The sequence below is a fragment of the Magallana gigas genome, chromosome 8, assembly GCF_963853765.1.
Source record: "Magallana gigas chromosome 8, xbMagGiga1.1, whole genome shotgun sequence".
Taxonomy (NCBI): Eukaryota; Metazoa; Mollusca; class Bivalvia; order Ostreida; family Ostreidae; genus Magallana; species Magallana gigas.
The window spans coordinates 24,543,057-24,567,603 of record NC_088860.1 but is presented as its reverse complement, the minus strand read 5'-3'; the positions used below and the strand labels follow the sequence as shown (position 1 = coordinate 24,567,603).

At 32.0% G+C, this 24,547-nt stretch overlaps 1 protein-coding gene across 10 annotated transcripts in view; it reads left to right on the top strand.

Moving 5' to 3' along the window:
* LOC105346629 (uncharacterized) overlaps nt 1-24,547 on the top strand; it is a 65,956-nt gene that overhangs the window by 6,020 nt on the left and 35,389 nt on the right. For 5 of the 10 annotated variants that reach the window (XM_066069683.1, XM_066069681.1, XM_066069682.1 and 2 more), the window contains exons 2-42: nt 1,159-1,358; nt 3,895-4,023; nt 4,382-4,438; nt 4,560-4,669; nt 4,786-4,853; nt 5,040-5,254; nt 5,354-5,653; nt 5,797-5,979; nt 6,123-6,290; nt 6,399-6,508; nt 6,592-6,659; nt 6,900-7,126; nt 7,229-7,303; nt 7,520-7,625; nt 7,859-8,007; nt 8,236-8,253; nt 8,740-8,775; nt 9,955-10,060; nt 10,250-10,398; nt 10,765-10,791; nt 11,407-11,516; nt 11,611-11,669; nt 11,768-11,916; nt 13,194-13,302; nt 13,600-13,751; nt 13,928-14,063; nt 16,033-16,190; nt 16,472-16,577; nt 17,013-17,188; nt 17,336-17,462; nt 18,413-18,564; nt 18,860-18,992; nt 20,397-20,530; nt 20,620-20,725; nt 20,864-21,018; nt 21,253-21,370; nt 21,614-21,762; nt 21,937-21,963; nt 23,283-23,388; nt 23,579-23,727; nt 24,095-24,121. In XM_066069683.1, the coding sequence (XP_065925755.1) occupies nt 1,187-1,358; nt 3,895-4,023; nt 4,382-4,438; nt 4,560-4,669; nt 4,786-4,853; nt 5,040-5,254; nt 5,354-5,653; nt 5,797-5,979; nt 6,123-6,290; nt 6,399-6,508; nt 6,592-6,659; nt 6,900-7,126; nt 7,229-7,303; nt 7,520-7,625; nt 7,859-8,007; nt 8,236-8,253; nt 8,740-8,775; nt 9,955-10,060; nt 10,250-10,398; nt 10,765-10,791; nt 11,407-11,516; nt 11,611-11,669; nt 11,768-11,916; nt 13,194-13,302; nt 13,600-13,751; nt 13,928-14,063; nt 16,033-16,190; nt 16,472-16,577; nt 17,013-17,188; nt 17,336-17,462; nt 18,413-18,564; nt 18,860-18,992; nt 20,397-20,530; nt 20,620-20,725; nt 20,864-21,018; nt 21,253-21,370; nt 21,614-21,762; nt 21,937-21,963; nt 23,283-23,388; nt 23,579-23,727; nt 24,095-24,121 (5,011 nt within the window). In that variant the 5' untranslated portion in view covers nt 1,159-1,186. Of the gene's footprint in view, nt 1-925; nt 1,050-1,158; nt 1,359-3,894; nt 4,024-4,381; nt 4,439-4,559; nt 4,670-4,785; nt 4,854-5,039; nt 5,255-5,353; nt 5,654-5,796; nt 5,980-6,122; nt 6,291-6,398; nt 6,509-6,591; nt 6,660-6,899; nt 7,127-7,228; nt 7,304-7,519; nt 7,626-7,858; nt 8,008-8,235; nt 8,254-8,739; nt 8,776-9,954; nt 10,061-10,249; nt 10,399-10,764; nt 10,792-11,406; nt 11,517-11,610; nt 11,670-11,767; nt 11,917-13,193; nt 13,303-13,599; nt 13,752-13,927; nt 14,064-16,032; nt 16,191-16,471; nt 16,578-17,012; nt 17,189-17,335; nt 17,463-18,412; nt 18,565-18,859; nt 18,993-20,396; nt 20,531-20,619; nt 20,726-20,863; nt 21,019-21,252; nt 21,371-21,613; nt 21,763-21,936; nt 21,964-23,282; nt 23,389-23,578; nt 23,728-24,094; nt 24,122-24,547 lie in introns of those variants that run through there. The other 5 variants (XM_066069678.1, XM_066069679.1, XM_066069686.1 and 2 more) reach the window with 5 other exon arrangements.

Genomic DNA, 24,547 nt, shown 5'->3' with positions numbered 1-24,547 from the left:
TCTTATTGGTGCAGCTCTTATTGTAAGAACGAAAAGTAAGGATACCAAAATTACAACCTTTGACATGACATGCAGGGCTTATGCGTCACAATTAAGAAATCACGATTTGTTGAAAATATTGAATCAAATAGTTGCTGAATAATCTTTTGAGCTGTATTTTTTAGAATTTTATTTTGCTGCAAAAACCTGCTAGTATGATAAGTCTGCATATAACTTAAACGTTTTCCTCACGACACTTTTATGATAAATAAGATTTGAAAAAATCATTAATTTTTGTCAAAGGAAATATTTCTCTTTTAAGGAATTTAAAGTAAACCAATTTTTGTACAGGACGACAATAATTCAATTTTGCTCCAAATAAGGCTTCTTAACGGCCTTTTCCACGAAATATGGCGAACAGAAATTTAAAAACCATGATATTTTTGTCAGTTTAGTAGAAAAGAACATTTTAGTACAAAAGAAATTCAACATGAAAAATTCAGCTCATATTGCTTTAACTGCGATTCAATCAATTCCGCAGTACAGAATCCATATTGGTGTTGTTGTTGTTTTGTTCGCACGAACGATTCTAGATGTAGGATTGGAAAATGTCAATAAGCTATACATAAGATGTAGAAATAAAGTAAATTTTTGCCATTCTCAACCGCTGATTCTCTTGTTTTTGTAAAGGCAAGAGCTTCACCATCAAATGCAGACTATGATATTTTTGGAAAGACTTCTTTTCTTCAATGAAACCTCATCCTTATTGCAAAATGCTTGTACATTGTATCCGAAATAAGAGAACTGTGAAATATATTCATACGACATTGCTTTACGGTTAGATAATTCACTCATTCGTAAAATTTCTGTTTAAAAAATTCTTTTTTCCCAGCTATAAATGCCGGGCAATCCTAAGTTACAAGTGTCTCTTTAAATATTCTGATCGTGACATTCAACATTACACAATACTTTAAAATATAGCAATTTTAATAGACTTGGATTTAAAACTCATTTAATCAGTTTATTAGCTTTTTAGATTTGTGTACAGCTATACAATCTTGACTTATTCGGTAATATTATTTCATTACCCGTTTCAAATTAAATTCATGATAAATTCTAAATACTGTGAGAGTTAAACATAAGAAAAATGGTATGTGATTGAATTGTTTCTTTTTTCAGAATCAGATTTTTGGGTGTGGTCCGATAGATGCCCATCATGTCGTACAGGAAAAGGGATCCTTTTGACGACCCTATGTACATGGACCGGGATCACCCTCCCGCGCTTGCGTACGACAATTACGCCATGTACGACAACTCCGTCATCAGCGGACAGAGCATGTGGGGGAAGTTCCATCACAGTTCATCGTACAGGCTCAAAGGTGTGATCACTTTAGAACCAATTTTAACAAGAACTTGGAATTTGGGTAGTTGTGTCAAAAAGCAATGTGACGTAGGCCTGTCTATTTCATTGAAGGCTATTCAGCCATGGTGCTTTGAAATCAAAAAGATTTGTCTTACTTTTGAGCTAAGACTATAAGCAGTCTATGCATAGTTCACTCGAAACCAGCGTCATTTTTAATTTGTTTTTATGCAAGAAATAGATAGCTACGTCTGTTAAAACGCACTTTGAAAATTTTTTTCAAAGTGCGTACGTTTGGGACCAAGTCAACGCACTTTGAAAAAAAAAATATTTATTTTTCAAAGTGTGTTGATATCGTCGATACTAACGCACTTTGAAAAAAAATGTTCATGGTTTAGTGGAAAAAAGTTGATAGTTTTATATACAATAAATGATTGTTTAAACCTTGTTTAGCTTAATGTGATATATTTAAAAAAGAACTCATTGCATTCTCAGCTAACTTGATAAACAGTTTCTAGATGAGAATTTTTTTCTTTTCTCATAAGACAATAATCTACACAGAAGAAAAAATTCGGGAGGTTTGAATTATCCAATATGACATAAACTTCATCGCTTAGCAACTGCATTTTTCATTTTTTGAGTATGTAGCAAATTTACCTCTTATCTAGTATATTGGGCTGTGCCCGAACGAATATGATTTATATATATGAATAATGGAGATCAATGTATAATATATTTCAACTGGCTTATTGCAAATATGGTGTGAAAAAAGGATACCTTTGTTATGTTTATCAAAAACAGAAGTATGATCGTTTAGAAGATCATTAAGAGAAAATTAACCAACATCCTAATGCTTGTTTTTAAGGTTATAATAATTTAATGTTCGTTAATGTTAATAACCTTTTATTGAAGTGATTTATTTGATTAGAATACAAAAAGAGGGTTACTATTGAAACACACAGATTCTTTAACATACCAAATAGAGAAATTATTGTTCGGCCAGCTCGTTTTTTCAATAACACTGCATGTACTAATACAGAGCATATTTCTTTTTCCGATCTAAAATGTTTACCCAAAGTTGCTGAATATAATATGTTTTGGAAGGAAAAATGAGGGTAGGGGACCTTAAAAGCAATTAAATGATGTACTGGTATTTGCCCTGTATCTTTGGTTAACCCCCACTCCCATCCCATCCCCGTTCTAAATACGTTAAACTAGATTCACGAGTGTTAACAAATCATCATATTATAAAAAAAAAATTAGAAATTCAGTTCCAGAATTTGTGATATAAAAATATTTTTCAAAGTGTGTTAAGAGTGTCGATACTAAAAAATATTGATGTACCTTCATAACGCACTTTAATTATTTTTTCAAAGTGGGTTAACTTGGTCCAAAAATCAACGCACTTTGAAAAAAAATTTCAAAGTGCGTTGATTTTTTCCCAAATTTATCGCACTTTGAAATTTTTTTTCAAAGTGCGTAATGTTTTCAAAGTGCGTTGCCACATTCGTCCTATCGAAAGTCTAAGGTCTTGTTAAAATGGCTCTATTGTCACAAGAGATACAGATCATTAACATTGCATATTTTACACAGTTTGCCGTACTTTTTAAACGGCGTCGATCGTCGAGTCCTCGTAATTAAACTACTTGTTTATTTAAATTAAAATTTTAAATTTTAATTAAAAATGACTACATAAAAATTAAAAAAAAATAAGTAAAGCTAGAATCTTGATTTTTTCTTTACTCATAATTGTTGTTTAGGGATAACTATTTCATATCTAAATATCTAAGGTACCGCGTGTAGTTTTGATTGATAATATGTTGGCATTAAGATATTATTGTTGATAAAAGTGCATCATAATTATGCCCCCCCCCCAAAAAAAAGAAATAATAACCATTTTTTTTTAAAATTTTCAAATTGAACAATACTTCACAAACTTTAAGGTGAAAAAAAGTGCAAAAGCCGAAGCGGGGTTCGGACTCAGATTTATCTGACTTACAGATAAATAGCTGACGCTTTATACTGAAAATTTGGAATGAAGATATTAATATCAGAACAGACATATAATTTAACTGTTTTTTTTTAAAAAAGGCATCACATATGTAGATGTTGCATGCCTCATTAATGTAGCTTTATTTGTTGAAAACTATGCAAGCAAAACAGTGTGTCTTATTACGGTGACAGAGTTACCGTTAAATATCAGATATGGATTTTTGCAACCCTATATTATCATCTACTAAAATTTAATCCATTGAATTTCAGTTGTTTCCATTATCTTTATACAAAGCTCTTTTGATCGAAGAGATTAATTTAGTCCACCGCCATTTAGCCCTCTTAACAAATTGACCATCAAATCAAACTCAAATTTAAAATTTAAATAGAGTTTGTTTAGTTTTAATCTATTTTTTCACTTTAAAATCATAATGTAATTTTATTCTTCTTAAAGAGATTTATGTAGTCTAAAAATGGACACAACCTGCCAGTCCTCTTTAGAACAATCAAAGTTTATTTGTATTTTCTTTGTATTTACATCTGAGCTTTGAATATTTAAACAGGAAGCGATTCCGGAAGTAGCCGGTCATCTGGTCCATCCCGGGGGTGCCGCCGGTGTATCATCGTCACCGCTGTTCTCCTCTGCCTGGGGGCGCTTGGGGCGGTCGTCGGCATCGCAGTCTACTTTTCAGGTACAAATGTGTTCATAGAGCGATGGACAGCTAAGACTCAAATAAGAGGAATATATCTACTTCATCAAAATTAAACACTTATTTAAGGAAGCACAGAAAATCTTTTTAATGATCGCCTTTCCACTTACAAAAAAATTTCATTTAGACTTTTAGAAAACATGACGAAAATTCTTATGCAACTTTAGTTAAAATTAAACCAGAAGCGATTCTACTATGAATGGAAAATTAACAAAATGAAAGAAATAGTCATATTTTATCTCAGATGTGTCATTATAATTATTCAACTTTTGATATATTAATATCAAAACAAACTTCCGGTCAGGTTTTACCTATCTTTTATGTTTCATTTTTATTGCAGACAAAAGCCCAAAGATGAAAACAACAGCTATGCCACCACCAACAGCCCCACCTGGCGGTATGACATCACAATCACCTAAAATTAACGAGGTCATCACACCAATCTATAAATAATTTCTACAACATTGCAATGAAGTAAAATGTTTTTGGTAACAGTTTGTTCACGTTTTGAATTTCAGTGCCTACCACTTTCTCGGGTAGTGTTAAGCTACAGGAAAGTTTTACACCAGAACTATCAAACCAATCTTCCACAGAGTATAAAAATCTGGCCAGTTCCATGGAGCAGGAGGTAATTTCTGTTTGATTTTTTTGCATCCGTTGAAGTTACAATTCTTGTAGATAGAATATTACCCCAGTTTGATGGAATCAGTAACACAAACTGCATGATATTGTTTCCCTTTCAAGTTGGACAGCACCTTTAGAAATAGTGACATGTCTGCAATATACAACCATAGCACAGTGACGGGGTTTCTGTGAGTAAACTTCTGGGCATTGATTTAATTATTACACGTAATTATTTTATCAAACAATTAATTACGTCATTTTTTTCACAAGACATCACTTCTATCAATTTTTCTATCAACTTTATAACAATAATATCAACAAATGTCATGGACATCGATGACACAATCTTTAAACTATCCGTATTATTGTTCCAGACCCGGAAGTGTCGTGGTGCAGTTCCGGTCTTTCTTTATACACAACACTGTATCGGTGGCAGACAGCAACGGTAATACACAACCAAAACAGATTGATATGGCGGCAATTACTAAAGTCATTGTGGACGAGATCAAAGCAAAGAAGCAAGCTAGTAACACCAACAGCCTGTTGGGTAAAGCGGACGAGACTTCAATATTACTGGCAGAGGGTGAAGGTACAGTCACATTGTAATCGCATGCATATTGACGTAATTAGACTTATTTTCAACTTCTCTCGTTGAAATTTTACGTAACAAATTTTTTTTAAACTGAAGTTTTACCAACAACAACAGCAGCGACAACAACAACCACAATAGAGACAACAACAGTTAAAATAACAACTACACAAGAACCTTCAACAACACAAGCACCAACAACGACCACAACGCAACAAGCAACACAGGCATCAACAACTACTTCAACACAACAAACAGCGCAAGCAGAAACCACAACAGCAGTGCAGGAACAAGAAACAAGCACACTAGAACAGACAACTGAAGCACAAACAACAACAACGCCAACGACAACAGTGGAAAAGACAACAGAGAAAGCAACAGAAGAACCTACAACAGCAGGTAAATTAAAATATGTAAATAATACAGTATGTGCATTTTAATTGATCGCTCATTCTATGCTACTGCTTACGTTTAAAAAAAGAAGTGTACTGCTTATAACTAAATTCAAGTAACAATATATACATGTACAATAACTCCAACAGAACAAGCAGTAAGTGGTACAGAGCCATCCATGAAAGCCTCAACCCCCATGACAACAATTCCCATTACAACAATACCATTGACAACAACAGCACAAGAAATGATGACGTCCACAACAACCGAGCATTTAACGACAACAGTGGAAAAGACAACAGAGAAAGCAACAGAAGAACCAACAACAACAGGTAAATTAAAATATGTAAATAATACAGTATGTGCATTTTAATTGATCGCTCATTCTATGCTACTGCTTACGTTTAAAAAAAGAAGTGTACTGCTTATAACTAAATTCAAGTAACAATATATACATGTACAATAACTCCAACAGAACAAGCAGTAAGTGGTACAGAGCCATCCATGAAAGCCTCAACCCCCATGACAACAATTCCCATTACAACAATACCATTGACAACAACAGCACAAGAAATGATGACGTCAACAACAACCGAGCAATTAACAACAACAGTGCAGCTCCCGACGACAACGGAAGAACCAGGTGAGTAATGTAGCCGATAGACCTTTTTTTATCTTTTCTATAGCATTGACAAATTGTCATATACAAGCTAATGGAAACAGTTAACAACACAAAGAATGAATGTTTTAGCTCCCCCGGTTTTTGTTGGTGAAGTTAAACTGAACCAAACCTGGGATGAAAGTCTAAACAACACGAATTCCACGGAGTACCAGACCTTGGCCACCAATATAGAGGCAGAGGTTAGTGGACACATTTAAAAGGCAGAATAAGCATTCAATACATGTAGAGGAAGCTGCGTTCTCACGATGTCTATTTTTTTCAGCTGGACGCTACTTTCAAAAACAGCAGTTTGGGAGAAAATTACAACTACAGCAAAGTCACGGGATTTAAGTATGGTGTATACAATTTTATAGTTTTCACCAGTAATATCATTTCTCAAATCTAATTTTAGATAGGAAATAACCCGAAGTTACTACTTTAAAATTTACTCGACAAAGATAATCATTACCTATTTAAAACAATAGTATTGTGATGGACAATTTTAAGATGATATGGCACTACATGTATTTGAACAAATTGGATTGATATTCGACCATTTGAAACATAGTTATGATTTCATAACTTTCTCAGGCCCGGCAGTATAGAGGTGGATTACATTTCATACTTCATCGAGACCACACTCCTAGTAACTGACAAAAGTGGAAATACCACCAGGTTTCAAATGAACGCGTCCGTCGTAGTTCAAGTCTTTCGGGAGGAAGTAAAGAAGAAACAGGAAGCTCCCGATCAAAGTGGACCCCAAACGAGTATTTTCTCTTCCATTATCACAGAGTCCATCAAAGTCGTTCAGTTACCACGTGAGTGCAAACTTATCACTTTTAAGTTTTGCAATAATTAATAATTGCAACAATTGTGTTCATAATAGGAAGATTATATTTCAATTTCGAATTTTAATTTAGCGCCGGAAAAACCTACCACGATTGCGCCTACTAAACCACCAACCACTGCAATCCCAACAACCCCAATGCCAGAATGTAAGAAAACATTATTCCCAGTGTAACAAATAGTTTTTGACTACAAATATTCATAATCTGTGTGTTTTATGTTAAACGTCGGTGGACTAAATGCAAACACGTTATTATGAACGTAAGAATATCCAATGTTTTGGGCGGGGTATAATATGTTTTACAAAAATGCTACCTATATAGTATTCTGTGACATGTGTTGTTAACCTGTTTATATTGTTACAGTACACCCTTGTGAAAACTACACTTTAATAGAAGCAATAGGAATTCAGTGTGCTACACCAGTGTTGGCCAAACTGATGTCTCCAAAGGACCAAATGGAGTTCTGCCAGTATGATAATTTTGAATGTACTCTTTTTGATTTAAAAACATTTACTTGCAAAAAAAGGATAAGGCATTCATCACATTTAAAAATAAAGAAACATAATTTGGCTAAATTAATGTAGTTGTAAATTAATCGCCTAATTTTGAGCAGATGAAAAGTTGCACTTAATTGAGCCTTAACGTCAGTTTCTGTTTTAACGGCTAGATGAACATCAAATTGAATTCATTTTTGATTTTAAGGGCCACACATGACTTGATAAAGTGTGTAAATGAAAATGTTTACAAAGAGACAAACGCAAAATGTTCTCCAAAACAAATAGACACGATTCTTGAGGATTTTGGACCAGTTTTGAAAGACAGCCTATCGCTACCTTTTGATCCATATCAATGTAAGTAAAATTTCATCTCCGTTTTCAAGGTTACATGTTCATGTTGTGGATTAGTTATCTAAATGTTATGACTTGCAATAGTTTAAGATTTTATTTTGAAATACCATAATGATTATGTTTCCTTAGTCATACCGAAATCATCTTAACAAAGTTTGGGTCACAGTTTTTCACTTGAAGATAAACAAAATGTTTACGAGTTGTCTGTCTACTTTTTTTTGTTTCTTTTAGGTTTACAAATGACAACAAGTAAGTTATTTTTGTGGCTTAAGTACTAATTATTTGATAGCATACCAAATCAAAATTACATATAGCATATAGATCAATAACGGTATTGTTGCAAAGTTGAGTTTGTGTATTAAATTTAAATTTGCTTGTTTGGTCGACCTTCAATTCATATATTTATGGTGTTACATCATTACAAGGACGACCAAACCAATGAACTTACAAATATTTTAACTTGTAAAAAAAAAGAATGTTTTCATGTGATGAAAAATATTTCAATAAGAGTGGAAATTGAAGCTAGAACTCATGGAATTGCCATGAAATGAAAATGTAGTTTCTGACAGGAAAAAGAACCTCTACAATTTTTCAAATCAATCTAATGGATAATTTGATGAAAACCTTTAGAAACTTTTCAAATCTTTTAAACATAATGTTTTCTATCAGCAACCAGTAGTCAGTAGTTCAGTAGTCTGCGCCTGTTAGAATGTCTTATTTTTCATCCAATTTTAGAAGCACCACAACTGACAACGATTACCCCATCACCTGGTAAGATATGATATTTTTGAATATGTTATTTATAAATCATAATTCTGAATCTCTCTTTTCGAAGTTCAAAAGATTTGAAAATATCATGCTCATTCATAAGACATCAATCCGTATTTTTCTTTAAATGACTGAGTTTTTACACATGCCAATACTTACATGAATTTTTGGCTTACCGTGACAATGCTGAGAGAACTTAATATGCTTTATCCTCGGCGTCAGCGTCCAGTTGAAGGTTTTGGAACAGGTCCCTTGTACCAGTTGTGTTACAGTTTTCACTTCACCAAACTTGCAAGAATCTTGGTATAGTCCATCCACACTTTGCAAAAATTGTTTCCCTTTGCGGGGTCAACGCAAAGGTCTGAAGGGAAATAACCGATTGTTCCCTTCTTTGTGAAACCAAATAGTTGTGATGAAATCTCTTTGAATTTAATATTTTCCTTCGATCTTTAGGTTGCCCCATCTTGCGGCAACCACAATACACAATGGAAACAAATTTTTAATGTCGAAAGACAAAGTAACAAACTCCTAAACTGCAATTGCTACTGTGAAAAATTGATGGGTGCTTCGTTCTCGTCCCTTATGGAATTTATTGACCACGTATAAACCATATAAGGTCAACTACAAACCATGTAACTAATATTATAGATTTAGGCGTATGAGGAATCATTTTTTCATAACGTTGCATTTTCATTTTTGTTGTATCATATTCTGATATATTTACATTTGCAAATATGCTTCCTTATATGAACCTATAGAAAACCGAAAACGTTCAATTCTGTGTATGAACGTTTTCGTGACGTCACACTGATAACCGCACGCGCTTATTGCTTGACGGTTGCAATTTTATAAACGTAAAAAAACACCGTTATACTAATGATTCTGAACGGTTTGCCATTCTCAAACGTAAATAAGTAATAAACAGGAATGTTAAAGTTTACCGGGATATGAACTTGGTTGGTACGTGATCAAATGTTCTGAGAAGCCCTTCGGGCTTTACAGGATTTGATCACGTGACCAACCAAGTTTATATCCCAGTGAACTTCTTAAATTGCTGTTTATTTTTTAAATAAATCATAAACTGTGATTTTCAAATCAGATATGATTATGGTGGGGTCATAAAGGTGATTCTCTGTCTGAGTAAGCATTGTAATCTTTGAATGCATATGGGTTTTTTAACAGCATATCACTGCGACAATATCACGTATATGGGATATTTGGGAGAACAATGCATCCCTGCCTTGGAAACCAGATTTAAGAATGCTCGAGATCTTAAAGAGTTCTGCACGTAAGTCTGTTTATGAAGGATATTTTCAAAATAGTAATATAAAGCACAATGATTTATAAACAAATGATTCAAATTGCCATAATTTTCATTTCTAAAATGTGAAAGAATTGAATTCACAATATATCAATATTCGATGTCCAATTCTCAATCAGAAAAAAAGAAAAGAAACCAAAGACATTTTGTTTTTAGAGTAACAAGGGATATGGTTGAATGCGTGAGCAGAATTGCACAAACCGAAAAAGGGTCTGGATGTTCGGATGCCCAGGTGGAGCGACTTCTTCAACACTTTGGTCCAGTTTTGCAGAGGGACATGGCTTTACCATATAACCCAGCAGACTGTAAGTTTTTCAAACATAAAAATACTGATGGCTTAATTTCCCTATTCAATTAAAAGCGTATTCATAGCTCTGTGAATGCATTTATGATGTACTGATGATGGATTTGATCTGAAGTGCTTTTACATAACCTGAAATATTTTCCTGTTCAGTTTTACTTACTAAGCGTAAATTTAGGCTGAATAAAAACATTTTGTACATTTGGTATTTTTTTTATTTAATCTAAACTTTAAAGATAAATAAGATTAAAATGAAAAAAAAATCATCTGAAGAAAAAAATGTTATGAAGGATTATGAAAAGTTATGACAATTATATAAGTTTGCAGCAATCGAGTATTTGATTACAAAATGTATTTTTTTCTTCATTAGGTTTGAGAGTAGGGAACGAAACAAAAGGTAATCTTTGCAATCATCTTCATCTTAAAGTTATTATTTTTGTCATGAAATTGATCAAATCAATGATCCAATAAATCTAACTTACCTTGAATAACTCGTAATCTTCTTAAAGGTGGTATGGGACACTTTCATGTTGTGATGTACTATTTATAGATATAACCAATAAGATCAGGTGTAATTTAATAAAAAGTTTTTTTCCCCCAAAGTTATCGCCAAAAAGCGTACCGCAGTTAGTTAGAGTGTTTAATACGAATCTGTAAGTCATAAGTTCAAATCCAGCTGGGGCTTTTAAACTTTTTACCTTTCCCAAAAAATTGAAATGTAATTTTTGGTTAAATATTGTAAAATGTTTAAATTCTAAACCGGTGAAAGTGTTGTATTGTAATGTACTTTAATTCACATTAACATCGAGAGATCGTCCCATTCCACCTTAAATGCATCTTGCTCTATCAGACTTTCTTAGTTCTCTGCCTTATTAGGTGCACAGGGTGTTGTATTTTGAATTGATTTATTGTCATCAAGATATATAATGATTCAAGACCAATATATCGTTCGTAATCGATCGTCTAATTCATTTGGAGTTGCATGGTTCGCATGATTTTTTTTGTATTTTAGGCGAGGATGTTAAGTTCAGTTTGAAATTCCTGGATTTGGAGTGGAATGATGCTTTACTGAATGAAAATTCTGATTATTATTTAATGATGGAAAGGATAGTTATGGGAAATGTAAGTTTCTTTAATTTGCCACGGAAATATATTATTAACAACAAAGTTTGATAATCAAATTAATATACATTTTGCTTTTCTCTTTGTATTGCAGATGACTGTTCGATTTATAAACTTAAGCGATATTCGTAATTTGAAAATAATAGGATTCAGGTTTGTAAAAATAATTCAACTTAACACATTGATATATTTATAGGACACGTTAAATACACACACAACTGTATATTTGATCATTCTCTTGTCTATTCTAGAAACGGTAGTTTGATAGTAGACTTCTGGCTCAGTGTTGCACGGCCTGCTGATGTCGTCACCTGGAGAAATGAAATAAAGGATGTGCTAGAGAAAAATGGTAGCATTCATTCACTCACTGCAGACCCAAGCTATTTCGTTTATGATTCAGGTAACCGTATTATGTTTACAGCAAACACATCTTTTTGTTATAAGGGGTGCAAAACACAGTTTTATATGTAATGTTATAAGGACGTTTTCAGATTAGGGGCAAGCAAAACTGACCCCTATAAAAATAAATTGTAAAACATGTTACATATATATCTATATATCAATAGAAAGATAAAATCGTGAATTTTTTTAAATATTTAAAAATAATGCACAGGTAACTTAGTGCTAGAATTTATTTGGCACTCAAAACATGCGGAAAATAGACAAAAGGATGCCTTTTAATGCAATACACCCATGCATATTAGGCTCCCCTAAAAGCAAAATGCTACCAAATCAGCCATTTTAATTTCTGTAATTTCAAGTCCTTAGGCATCATTTTATAGTATTTTCCGGGTACATTCGCCAGCTTTTTAAAGAGTTATGTTACCCTCTAAAAAATTCCTGAAATTCTGCGTGCGTAAAATCCAGGTGTTTTTGGAGTTACCTCCCTTTATTTTCGAGTCTCACAAAATTAATTTTTAAATTTTTTTTACATACTTTGTTCATGTATTTGAAAGATAATCCACTATATTATGCAACTGAGAATTTAAAAAGCAAATTTTCATATATACTGCATAAAAATAGCAGGAAAATCCCTACCCATCATGCTTTTCCCCAAAGAAAAACCACCTGGATTTTATACGAAACTGTGTTTAGCTACCAAGAGAGACTGAAAATACAAATTGTTTTATCCGTTCAACTTTCTGCTCATGATATTATGATTTATTGATAATACCATTGAGACTTGCTGAATGTTAAATTGCAACTATTAAACATGCTACTAATTTTTTATCCGAGCGAAAAACTGTTTATATGCTAGATTTTTTTTTAGACATTTAGACATTTGACTTTCCTAGCTCTTTTTAAATTTCGCAGCGCGTCTGGTGTCATCCGAGTCGCTTTAAAAAACTCAAATAATTTAATTTTCTTTTTACAATAATTACTGCATCACATACAAAATTAATTTTTCTTTTAGCATAATAAAATATTTGATTATTGACTTTTCGGACGATAAAAAGTCTATTGTCCCCCGAAACAGCAACGAGCGAAGCCTCAGGAAATAAAGTTGCTGTCTCTAATGGGGCAAAAAACTTGCTTTGTTCCTCATGACCAGTAAAATAGTATTATTAATAGAACAATTCATTTTTACAAATCTACCTATTTTCTCTTGATCTTTTTTTTAAAGTCTGTTCGCTGACTTGATGAAAGTCATGTTTTATTTGTTTTTTTTCATTGTAGATCTATACAACATTTGTAGCAATGTTACATACGTCAAAGAAACGATCACAACAAAGTGTAATGCTGCCTTTTATGCCTTTATAAATGGCGTTTTTGATGATAACTGCAGGTAAGAATATAAGGATATTTAAGGAGGCTAGGTTGTCAACAAATTCACCATCAGATCTACCGTAAATTTTGAGGGCTGATATTTAAAGCCATAAACGATTATTAAGAAAAGAAAACTTTTAATAATTTAGGCATAAAAATATGCGAATTTTCCAGATTCTTTTCGAAAAATTTTTTTTCAAAAAAAGCCTGACTTCCAGCGACCTTAAGTGAAATTTGACAAAATTACTTTAAAGTCAGATTTAAGTGCTGTCATGTACTTACAAGTCATTAAGCACTATTTTTGTTCTTTCAACAGAACGTACCGAGATCTTATTCTGTGCACAACTGTCAACATTCAAGTAGGAGGCTATCCATGTTCTACAGAAGACATTGAAATGCTTGTTGAAAAAAATATGCGTGAAATATTTGGTGAAATGAAAATCACATTTAATAGGTTGCAATGTTCTGGTAAGTACATGTAATCTTTTAAATCTGAAAAATTCACGCGTGATGAATGCTGACGCTAGTTTTATATAACTATATAACAGTAATAACACATTGATGCAGTTATTTGATTTAACATCATTGAAATAAAATCGCAAGATAAAAATTGAAGTAATTTAAAGTACAAAATTTGTTTGTAGATGAAATTGCAAACATTCCAAAGATAGATCTTAATAATCTATGCAGACATGAGGAATTATACGCCTATCAACTGAAATACAACTGTATTGTTAACATGACAGACTATGTTAACTATTCGGATAACGAAATATGCAGGTTTGATATCAGGCGATTTTAAACATAATTAAAAATAATTGTTGAATGATTTTCTTTTTGACTAGACTTAATTAAATATGTCTCTTTAATTTCCTTCTTACTCATTGCCATATCTTACATCAGAAACTGAGTTTTCTAACAGATGGAAAGAAGCACCAAATATGGAGAAAAAACATGCTTTTTTAGACGGTGGCTGTTCAACAGCCTCCGTATATTGTGATTGTCTTGTCCGTGACGTCAAATAATGAGGATTCCTTAAGCACCATCTAGCGGTGGTCGAAATAATGAATAATTATGAGATTCAATGAATAAACATGGTGTGCTTCTTTGTCTCTGTCGTATATCGTTCGCATATTATCAATCTCCCGCGGAGACGTATCTCTCTTTACAGCTGCCCCCTCCCCGCAAGTGATTTGGGAAGTCGGTGTATTTAAAAAAGATATATCATTAAAACTGGAACCATACTACTGAACTTGAGTTCTCTGCAAATTCAAAATAAATAGCAAAATTAAGTTCATGTGTTTATTGTGTCCATAGGCTTAATGAGAGAGAGAGAGAGAGAGAGAGAGAGAGAGAGAGAGAGAGAGAGATTTCTTTTGAGAAAAAAGAAGTATACGAATTAAACTTCACAAACACTGTCACAGTATATCATTCTTTAAATTAAACATCACAAACAGTGTATAATACTTCATTGTTAAGTATGCTTCCTTTCTCTTTACTTAAAATCACACATCACAAACAGTGTAGAATACATGTACTTCATTGTTAGACATATTTTTTTTCTCTTTACTAGAAATCAAAACATCACAAACAGTGTAGAATACTTTATTGATAGGCGTGCCTCCTTTCTCTTTCCTTGAAATCAAACATCACAAACAGTGTAAAATACATGTACTTCATTGTTAGACATACTTTTTTTTCTTTGCTAGAAATCAAAACATCACAAACAGTGTAGAATACTTTATTGTTAGGCATAATTCAGTTCTCCTCACTTGAAATGAAAACTTAGAACGAAACGTTTTTCCCTTATCTTGGAAGGAGCACGTGGTGCACCTCGCGCGTTGATTTGATTAACAGGGGTAACACGTGGACTTTGACTGAAAATGCATGCTGGATTCAATCACAATGTACTATATTCTTTTGTGGATACTAATTTTATGAATATATAATATTAGTATATATTTTAAATGAATGTACGTAAAATTACGCCTAAAACGCTCTCTCTCTCTCTCTCTCTCTCTCTCTCTCTCTCTCTCAACGATCGTAATACGAGAATATCTGGATCGACGACACTCATTAATGAAGAAACCCCTTTTGCAAGATAGAAAAGGGGGGGGGGGGTGTTGTACAGTTAGACAAAGTAGTTTGCAATTTAGAGGTTATCTTTTGTCTTGAGCAGGTGTGGAAACCTCTAAAATATACCGTTTTCAACCTTTCGTTTGCAAATCACTATACACAGGAAATAATATCAACTTAAACTAAATATACACAAGAAAAGAAATGTGTACATAAATAGTTTGCGTTGTATTTTTTGGAGTTCGAGTTGTATGCATTTAATAACATGTACAGTAAAATGAGTTTCCAATGTTGTTTTGTGATGCAAAATAATTTCCTCCTTCCTTTTTTGTAAAGATTAAACACATTTAAGTAGTAATATATTAGCAAGCTTATAAGGTTAAGATAAGAGAACAACACAAATTTTTTTAATATTATCTACCTAACTCTGATGTCAACCTGAAAAATATCCTCGCGACCTTAAATTGCCATAATAATAAACCGCTTTGCGATTATCCTAACATGATAAGGGTAAGCGCGCTGTTTTTCCTTAAATAAAAAAAATCATATATTGTCATTAGTTTAATTTCCTCCGAAATGATGCCTCCGTCTATCAGTACTTTCAGTATTTTGATTGATTATCAGGATAAGTTTGTTGTGCTGCGTTAATATCAGTATGATGTTATTTTTGCAGTTTGTACAACTATAAAGTGTTTTGCACACAATACCACAATAGAGCCCTGCTACAATTTGGTAATTGTGACCCGAGATACACTGAAGGTATAATTGCAAGCAATCGCAGTATTCTTTTGCCTGAATTGGACGCAAGGCTAAACGACTCTGTTTGTAACGGTAAGCTACACGTATGGATCATGAAATATCATTGCTTATTATTTTTAACTGTCCTAAAATCCATTTTAAACGTTTTCAAGCAGGCATTATTGTTACCTTTATATAATATAAACAATAATTTTAAATTAAAAATATTCTGATTTTACATACCGTTGTCATATCAACTCTATTAAATTATGTAGAAAGCAAATTGAAACTTTGTAATAAATTTCATTGTTTCTGATTAGATAACCTTTTTTTAAATATTAAGCATGGTTTTAATTTGATTGTTAAACTTCTAGGCCAATCCGTATGCGAAACATCATTGTTTAGTGATCCAACAATCATGGAGCGATGTTCATTGGCCGGTTTAGGGGTTGCAAGAATGTATCCCAAAGCAACATGTCTGTAAGTAATAAATCAAACAATAACATTTGTAATTAATAAATCAAACCATTAAATTTTAAGTAATAAATCAAACAATTATATTTTTATGTAATAATCCAATTACTTATGTTAAATTACCACGATGCCTAGCAATACAATTCTTTAAATAGCCAAGCATGTGATACTTCTATTTGATAAGGTATTCACAGAAAAGATGAATAAACAGTAAACATAAACACAATAATTACATAACAATAAAAACAAACAATAAGAAAAAAAACAGTGTTTATATAACATTATTGGCATATGATAAACTTTGAAGTTGACCATTTGGCAGGAAGGTTATTGTTTAGTCCAATTGCTCAGGTGAGCTCAAGTGAGCTATTTGAGCGAATGCCATTTTTGTTGTGATGAAATATACTAAAATGAAATCAATATAAACTCTATATTTTACAGAGCGATAGAGTCAATATACGAATGTCTTGTTGCCACATCCAAGCGGGAAAATCCAACTTGCTCTGAAAATGACATCACAGAGAGTGCCAGATCATTTTTGAAATTTTGGGGAGAATCATTTTTCCATGTTTTAAACATTAAACAACTGACAACAGAAGCGCTATCTTCATGCACCCGTAAGTATGATGAAATCTTCGGGTTTTTTTAATACTGTTGATTAACAGTAACACTTTATATTGCAAATTTTGTAAATACCATTTTTGCAAAAGTTTAGATACAAAAAATTATGTACAATCAACCATAGCTATACTTTTTGTTTTAAGCCACAAAACCGCTTTCGGATCCTGATTTTAACTACAATTCTACCTGCCAGAGACCAAGCGTGATATTGCTGTTTGGTTTGACTTGCTTTGAATACTTCAAACACATTTCCGTTTCAAATAATTGTCCGTAAGTTTTTTACAAGTTTTTATTCGTAATTACAAAATTACAAATATATATTAATAATAATATTGATAATGATAGAAGTAAATGTTATCATTTAATAATAAACTGTATATAGTCTATAAAGCATTATGATTTCGTAAGTGTTCATAACCATACATATGTTCAATACATGTATGTACTTATCGAGTAAACGAGATCAAGTTTGAAATATTACATACTATATAGATGTATATATGTATATATATGTAGATGTATAATTAATCATAAACTAGCGCATGCTGTAAGTTGAAATTGTCTGTAAAGTTAAACCTATTTTTTCGACGTTATGTGATTTGTTATGCTAAACAATTGTTTGTCATATTTGTCTTCTCTCAGCTAAAAAGTTTCAATATTATTTTTTTAATGCCCACATTGTTTTAAATAAGGTTTAAATGTGGTTTTCTGATGGAGAATCAAATATGAGTGTCGGTCTTTATTCGTCGATTTACTTTCGAGAGGAAAAGCTCATATAATTCTATGCAATGTAAACAGGTATTGTATTATGTTGAACTGCGCAACATTTGATCCATACATATTGTACGAATTCCTTTTTTAATTACAAGTATTAACCAGGTTTTTCGTAGTTACTTTTTTCTACCAAATAGCTCAGACGGTTTTCATGGTAGAACGTTTTTGTTGTGTAGATTAATGATACATACATGTATATCAGTGTACATATTACTTGGATTTTGACTTTTGATAATCAATGCTTATGATTAAGTCGTGAAATTAAAAGATTATAGTTTTAGTTTTAAGTTCTTACTGAAACATCAATCATGGAACTCTCATGTATAATTGACTATTTATCATGGAATATACGTGTACATAATAAAGCAGAGAGAAAATTGCTTTTGATAATATGAATAATCCAAATTAAGTGGTTGTTATTCATAACAATCGCCTTTATTTTACAGATTGATGAAAATTGGTGTAATACCCTGTATACAATCATCAATAAGAGAATTATTGAAAGAGTCTTGCACAGAAAATCAAATAATGTTGGCCTTCAAACAGAACAATGAGACCATATCACAGATATTAGATAGAGACCTTCGTCCATGCATGGGTAATTATATGTTTACATTACCTAATTTTAATTGCTAGTTAATCTTATCTAATATTTTTAGTGTTTACTGGTTACAATTTTCTCTGTGTTTGTTTATGCTGAATGGTAAAATTTAAAAAAAAAAAAGACAGAGAAAAGCACACATGGTATTATAACGCACACCGACATTGATGAATTGCATGCAAAGATGTTCGTCAGTGTAACACCCTAATAAGTTTCTAGAACTTAAGTTCAAACCCGTCATATATTAAAGGGTTATTAAAAAAATTTCATACTAGAGTCTTTACAATTTCAGATGAGCCCATCAGTCCTGCCAATGAAACATGCCTTTCTTTTTCAACTTTTTCGACACCGGAATATTCAACATGTTTTGGAACCTATGCCATCTTAGCTATTTGGAATCTGACATCACATTATGAAACATGCAGGTATGTTCACATTTTGACAAACTCTCAATGTTTTGGTTTTTATGCTCCTAAGGTGAAGCATAGGAAGAATTTCCCATAAACCAAGGTTGAGTTGTGGTATATTACAACGCATTTTGAAAAATTACGCACTTTGAATTTTTTATCAAAGTGCGTTTATTTTGGAACCAAGTCATCGCACTTTGAATTTTTTTTAAGTGCGTTGATATCGTCGATATTAACTCACTTTGAAAAAATTGTCCAGGGTTTAGTCGATATAATATATAATTTTATATAGAATAATTGTATTTACTTTTATATACAACCATTGATTGTTTTAACCTTGTTTAGCTTAATGGGATACATTTAAAAAAGAAGCCAATGCATTCTCAGCTAACATGATAAAGAGTTTCGCGATTAGAATTGTTTCTTTTCTCACAAGCTTATGTAGTTTGACAATTTGCATAAACATTGTAAAAGAGCAACTCGGGAAATTTCAATTATCCAAGTATGACATAAACTGCATCGCTTAGCAACTGCATTTTCCTTTTTTGTGTATGAAGCAAATTTACTTCTTATCTAGTACATTGGGCTATGCCAAAAACGAAAATGATTTAATTTATTTATTGATAAGGGAGATAATGTATAACATATTTCAATTGGTTTTAATTGCATGTGCTTATAAACAAACACGATTTTTAACGCAATTTGAAAAAAAATTCAAAGGGCGTAATTTTTTCAAAGTGAGTTGCCACAGTGGTGTTAATTGCTGAATTTACCATAATTTTTAAAGCGAAATTTGAACTGTTAAAGCTTTCCAAAACAGACAATGAGACGGACAAAACAGGTCAGAAAAGTTTATATGAGCCAGTTTCAATTTAATGTATAGTTTAAAAAAACTTGAAAACAACGAGAAAATGTTTGAAAATATAATATGGATACTCGCTAAATTTTTACAAAGTCCAAAGTTATTTTATACAACTTAAATTTATAACAAATTAATTGCATTTGTTATATAAATTAGACACAACCAACGTCCAAAGTGCATAATTATTTCAGAAAGAAAATGATAAAGGAAACTCTTATTCGATCTTAGTTGGTCATTTGTTTTTTTAATACACGTATAAGTTGGACCGACTACGAAATTGTGACATATGTAAATAATTATACGGTTATTTGCTCGGTTTCCCGTAATAAATTTTAAGGTCAGACGCCACCAATCTTTCATTTTTTCGGTTTTTTTTCTATCTCCACAATTTGAAGATTTCCATTAAAACAAAACAGTTTCTTTGGTTTTTATAACATTTAATAAAACGAAAAAAGGAAATATTTTGAAGTGAGTAAACGACTAATCCGTCCGAACGAGTTTCATAAATTTTAAAATCTTTTAATATTTGTTTATTATTATATTCTATCTCTCTCCAACAGATTATACGAACATTCCATCAAATGTGTTGAAAAAAGTTTACCGAACTGTCGAGCTGGTGATGTACAACAGTTGATCAGTTTTTATTTGGAGTTTGCAAATCTAACGAATACTCCTTATGACAATAAATGTGAAGGTAAGTATATCTAAACCTTTACCCAATTTATGTATCGTTAAATTGAATTGAGAAGCAACATTAATAGATAAATCAATCCTTTATTTCAGTTTCGCAACATACAAAGCCTTTTTGTGAAGATGAAGAGGCTGTTGTCCTCCAAGTTTATGGAAGATGTGTTCAATATTTGTATTCTATCCCAACCTACTGCACTGTGTAAGTATATATCATCGTTTTACATTTAATAGATAACTGTCATATAAAAAATCAAATATTTCAAAGGAAATTCATTCGTGCTAGACAAATGATGGAAATTTATCTCCTTTCTGGTTAATATCATTCTTTATTATTCAGTGCTACGCAGTTTATGGAATGCGCATACAATGCTACCAGAGAGGCATACTTTAGTTGTCCGAAACCATCTGTTAATAAAATCCTGTTGAATGCAACTTCCTTTTATGAGGACAAATTTCCTGGCCAAAGTCAAACAATTTCTACGTGTTTATCAAGTATGTTGAATACATGATACTTTATAGAAGAATTATTTCAAAACTTATTCCAGTACTGAATTAAATACAAGAGTAAAGTGGCAAATTTAAAATTCTATTACGAATTATGTATATCAAAATATTGAATAAGGAAAAATCATCGATCGTGTCATTAAATATCTATAAATGCAATATCGATAAAGAGATGTATAGGAGTACTGATACCGAGTTTCTTTTTAATTTTTTTTTTATTAGTGCATTCCATTTATGAACCATGTGAAGACACAGAATACATTAAAAAGATGGGTGAAGATTGTTTGAAAACATATTACAGGAATCTGACAGCGGCTACAGACCATCACTCGTTCTGCAGGTTTGTTAAAGCAAAACCATTTGTAAAGGAAGTAACAGTAAAGATAATTGTTGCATATTTCTATTTAAAAAAACAATTTACGAAGGTTTCAAATTTTTTAGAGAGTGTTAAATTTCTAAACAGATCAATCGCATGTGTATGTAAACAGAAATTCATACTTTCACAACTACAGTTATCCATCTCTTGTAAAACATGTTTAATTTTGTGATTACAACCAAGCTTTTATCAGAATTGTCTTTTCAGAACAATACACAACTTTACAATGTGTACCTTGAACACGCTTAAAAATGAAGCAGGAGCACAGTGTTCATCTGATCAGATTGAACGAGCCATGAAAGCTTTGGGTCCACATCTTAAGGAGGAGCTGAATGTTCCATATCATCCTGAGGCTTGTGAGTGTACATTCTTTGAAGTTCTTTTGTTTGAAATATATTTTTATTGATCAAACGTATATCTCATTTTTTTTTTATGTTTAATGATAAAACATGTAAAAAAAAATCAAAAACAATTTCTTTTGAAATTCTTGAGTTGTTTATATCTAAAAGAATATTTTGATTTTAATTCAGGTTTGGAAACGGGAAACAAAACAATAGGTAAGCTGAACAGTTATCATCTGTGATTTTAGTCGGACTTGCCAGTGTCTCTATAAATTGTACAACTGCAAAAGATATAAAACAAGAGGCCTATGTGCTACATAGCTCACCTGAGCAACAAAATCCATGATAAATCAGCTGTATGGAGTCATGTACAAAATATCTGAACAACACATCTAGATGCCAAATCTGAGCTGTAAAGTCTAAATGCTTAAAGAGGCTAAATTGTTTAGAGCAGGTGCTCTTTAATGGCCATAATTGATTAATTATAGCTTTATCATTACCAAACTTGGTTGAAAGCTGATCGTGTAAATATTTTGTTTTCTGATACAATATCAGGTGACTGATGTCTTGTGTAATGCATTTGAAAGGCTTAGAATTAGAAACTGAGCCATAGGAAACGGTTCTTGTGAAAATTTCTAGAGCAGGCCACTTTATAGTGTTTAGATAAATGATAGAGTCAACTTATTGAAATTTGCATGGTTGATTTAAATATATACTAGTAAATGAAAACAGAACTAGCTTTTGATGAAGGGCAACAACTTGATTGTCTAGATGATTAGTGAGGTTTAAGTTTTTAACGCAACTCAGAGTGTGCTACAATCTAAGACATTCAGGCATGCATACTGTAGCATCATCATTGTTTCGTGGGGGACCAACGTTCTTGGCTTTCGTCGGTAACCCTTGCCCACGAATTTACATCCCCACGAGCTTTTTCAAAATCACACGTTTACTTTTTTTTTGAAATAACTCCGATTACACTATCAACGAAATTACGTCCCCACGAACCAGGGAAATTTTGGCTACCTACGAACTCAGAACAAATCTGAATATTAAATGAAATGTTTGTTCTAACCAGCTACATCGTTCATGGTTCATGTAACAATGAATTTGAAACAGCTACAGAGCTAAATGGTCTTAATTATCAAGGATGTTAAGAAAACTTGTTCCTAACTGCCTCAAATTTGGTTGATATAATATATTCAACGAGTTCATTTTCCTCTAATATTTCATCATCGTTTTATAATTGAACGATGTGCTGTTGAGTATAATTATAAAATATAATTGTATCATATAAAACAAATTAAAGGTCCTATGATTGAATATACTACTACTTTATAGTGTAATACTGTATGATATATCTAGATTAGAGCATTTGGGAAAACATTTAATCATAACTTTGCATTTTTTTCTTTCATACTATGATACATGAATCATAAACTAAGACGTTCAGGTAATAGGATAATGTTGGCCTCTTAAAGGTGATTCCCTGTATTTGGGAGCACTGTAATATTTGACTACATGTTTTTTTGTAACAGCTAATCACTGCAACAATCTAACGTACATGGGATATTTGGGAGAACAATGCATCCCTGTCTTGACGACCCGATTTCAGAATGCATCAGATCTTAATGAGTTTTGCACGTAAGTGTCTCACGATTTGGAAACTTGATTTATTAAATCTTGAAGGAAAGTAAACAAGTGACTGAAATAACCATTACTTTGCTGTTTTATATAAAGATATGATAAAAAGCATTAAAAATGTTCTCGTGATCAAGTATTACTCAAGAAGAAACCACACGAAAATTAAAACATATAATTATCTTGTATTTAGAGTAACAAGGGATATGATTGAATGCGTGAACGGAATTGCACAAACCGAAAAAGGGTCTGGATGTTCGGATGCCCAGGTGGAGCGAGTTCTTCATCACCTTGGTCCAGTTATGCAGAGGGGCTTGGCTTTACCATATAACCCAGCAGACTGTAAGTTGTTCTAACATAAAAATACTGATGGCTTAATTTTCCTAGTCAATTAAAAGCGTATTCATAGCTCTGTGTATGCATTTATGATGTACTGATGATGGATTTGATATGAAGTGCTTTAACATAACATAAACTATTTTCCTGTTCAGTTTTACTTACTAAGCGTAAATTGAGGCTGAATAAAAACATTTTGTACATTTGGTATCTTTTTTTATTTAATCTAAACTTTAAAGATAAATAAGATTAAAATGAAAAAAATTCATCTGAAGAAAAAAATGTTATCAAGGATTATAAAAAGTTATGACAATTATATAAGTTTGCAGCAATCGAGTATTTGATTACAAAATGTGTTTTTTTCTTCACTTAGGTTTGAGAGAAGGGAACGAAACAAAAGGTAATCTTTGCAATCATCTTCATCTTAAAGTTATTATTTTTGTCATGAAATTGATCGAATCAATCATCCAATAAATCTAACTTACCTTGAATTACTTGTAATCTTCTTCTAGTTGGTATGGGACACTTTCATGTTGTGATGTACTATTTATCGAAATAAACAAAAACATAAGGTGTAATTTAATAAAAAGTTTTTTTTCCCAAAGTTATCGCCAAACAGCGTAACGCAGTTAGTTAGAGTGTTTAATACGAATCTGTAAGTCATGAGTTCAAATCCAGCTGGGGCTTTTACACTTTTTACCTTTCAAAAAAATGAAACGTATTTTTTGGTTAAATATTGTAAAATGTTAAAATTCTAAACCAGTGAAAGTATTGTATTTTAATGTACTTTAATTCACATTAATATTAACAGATCGTTCCATATCTA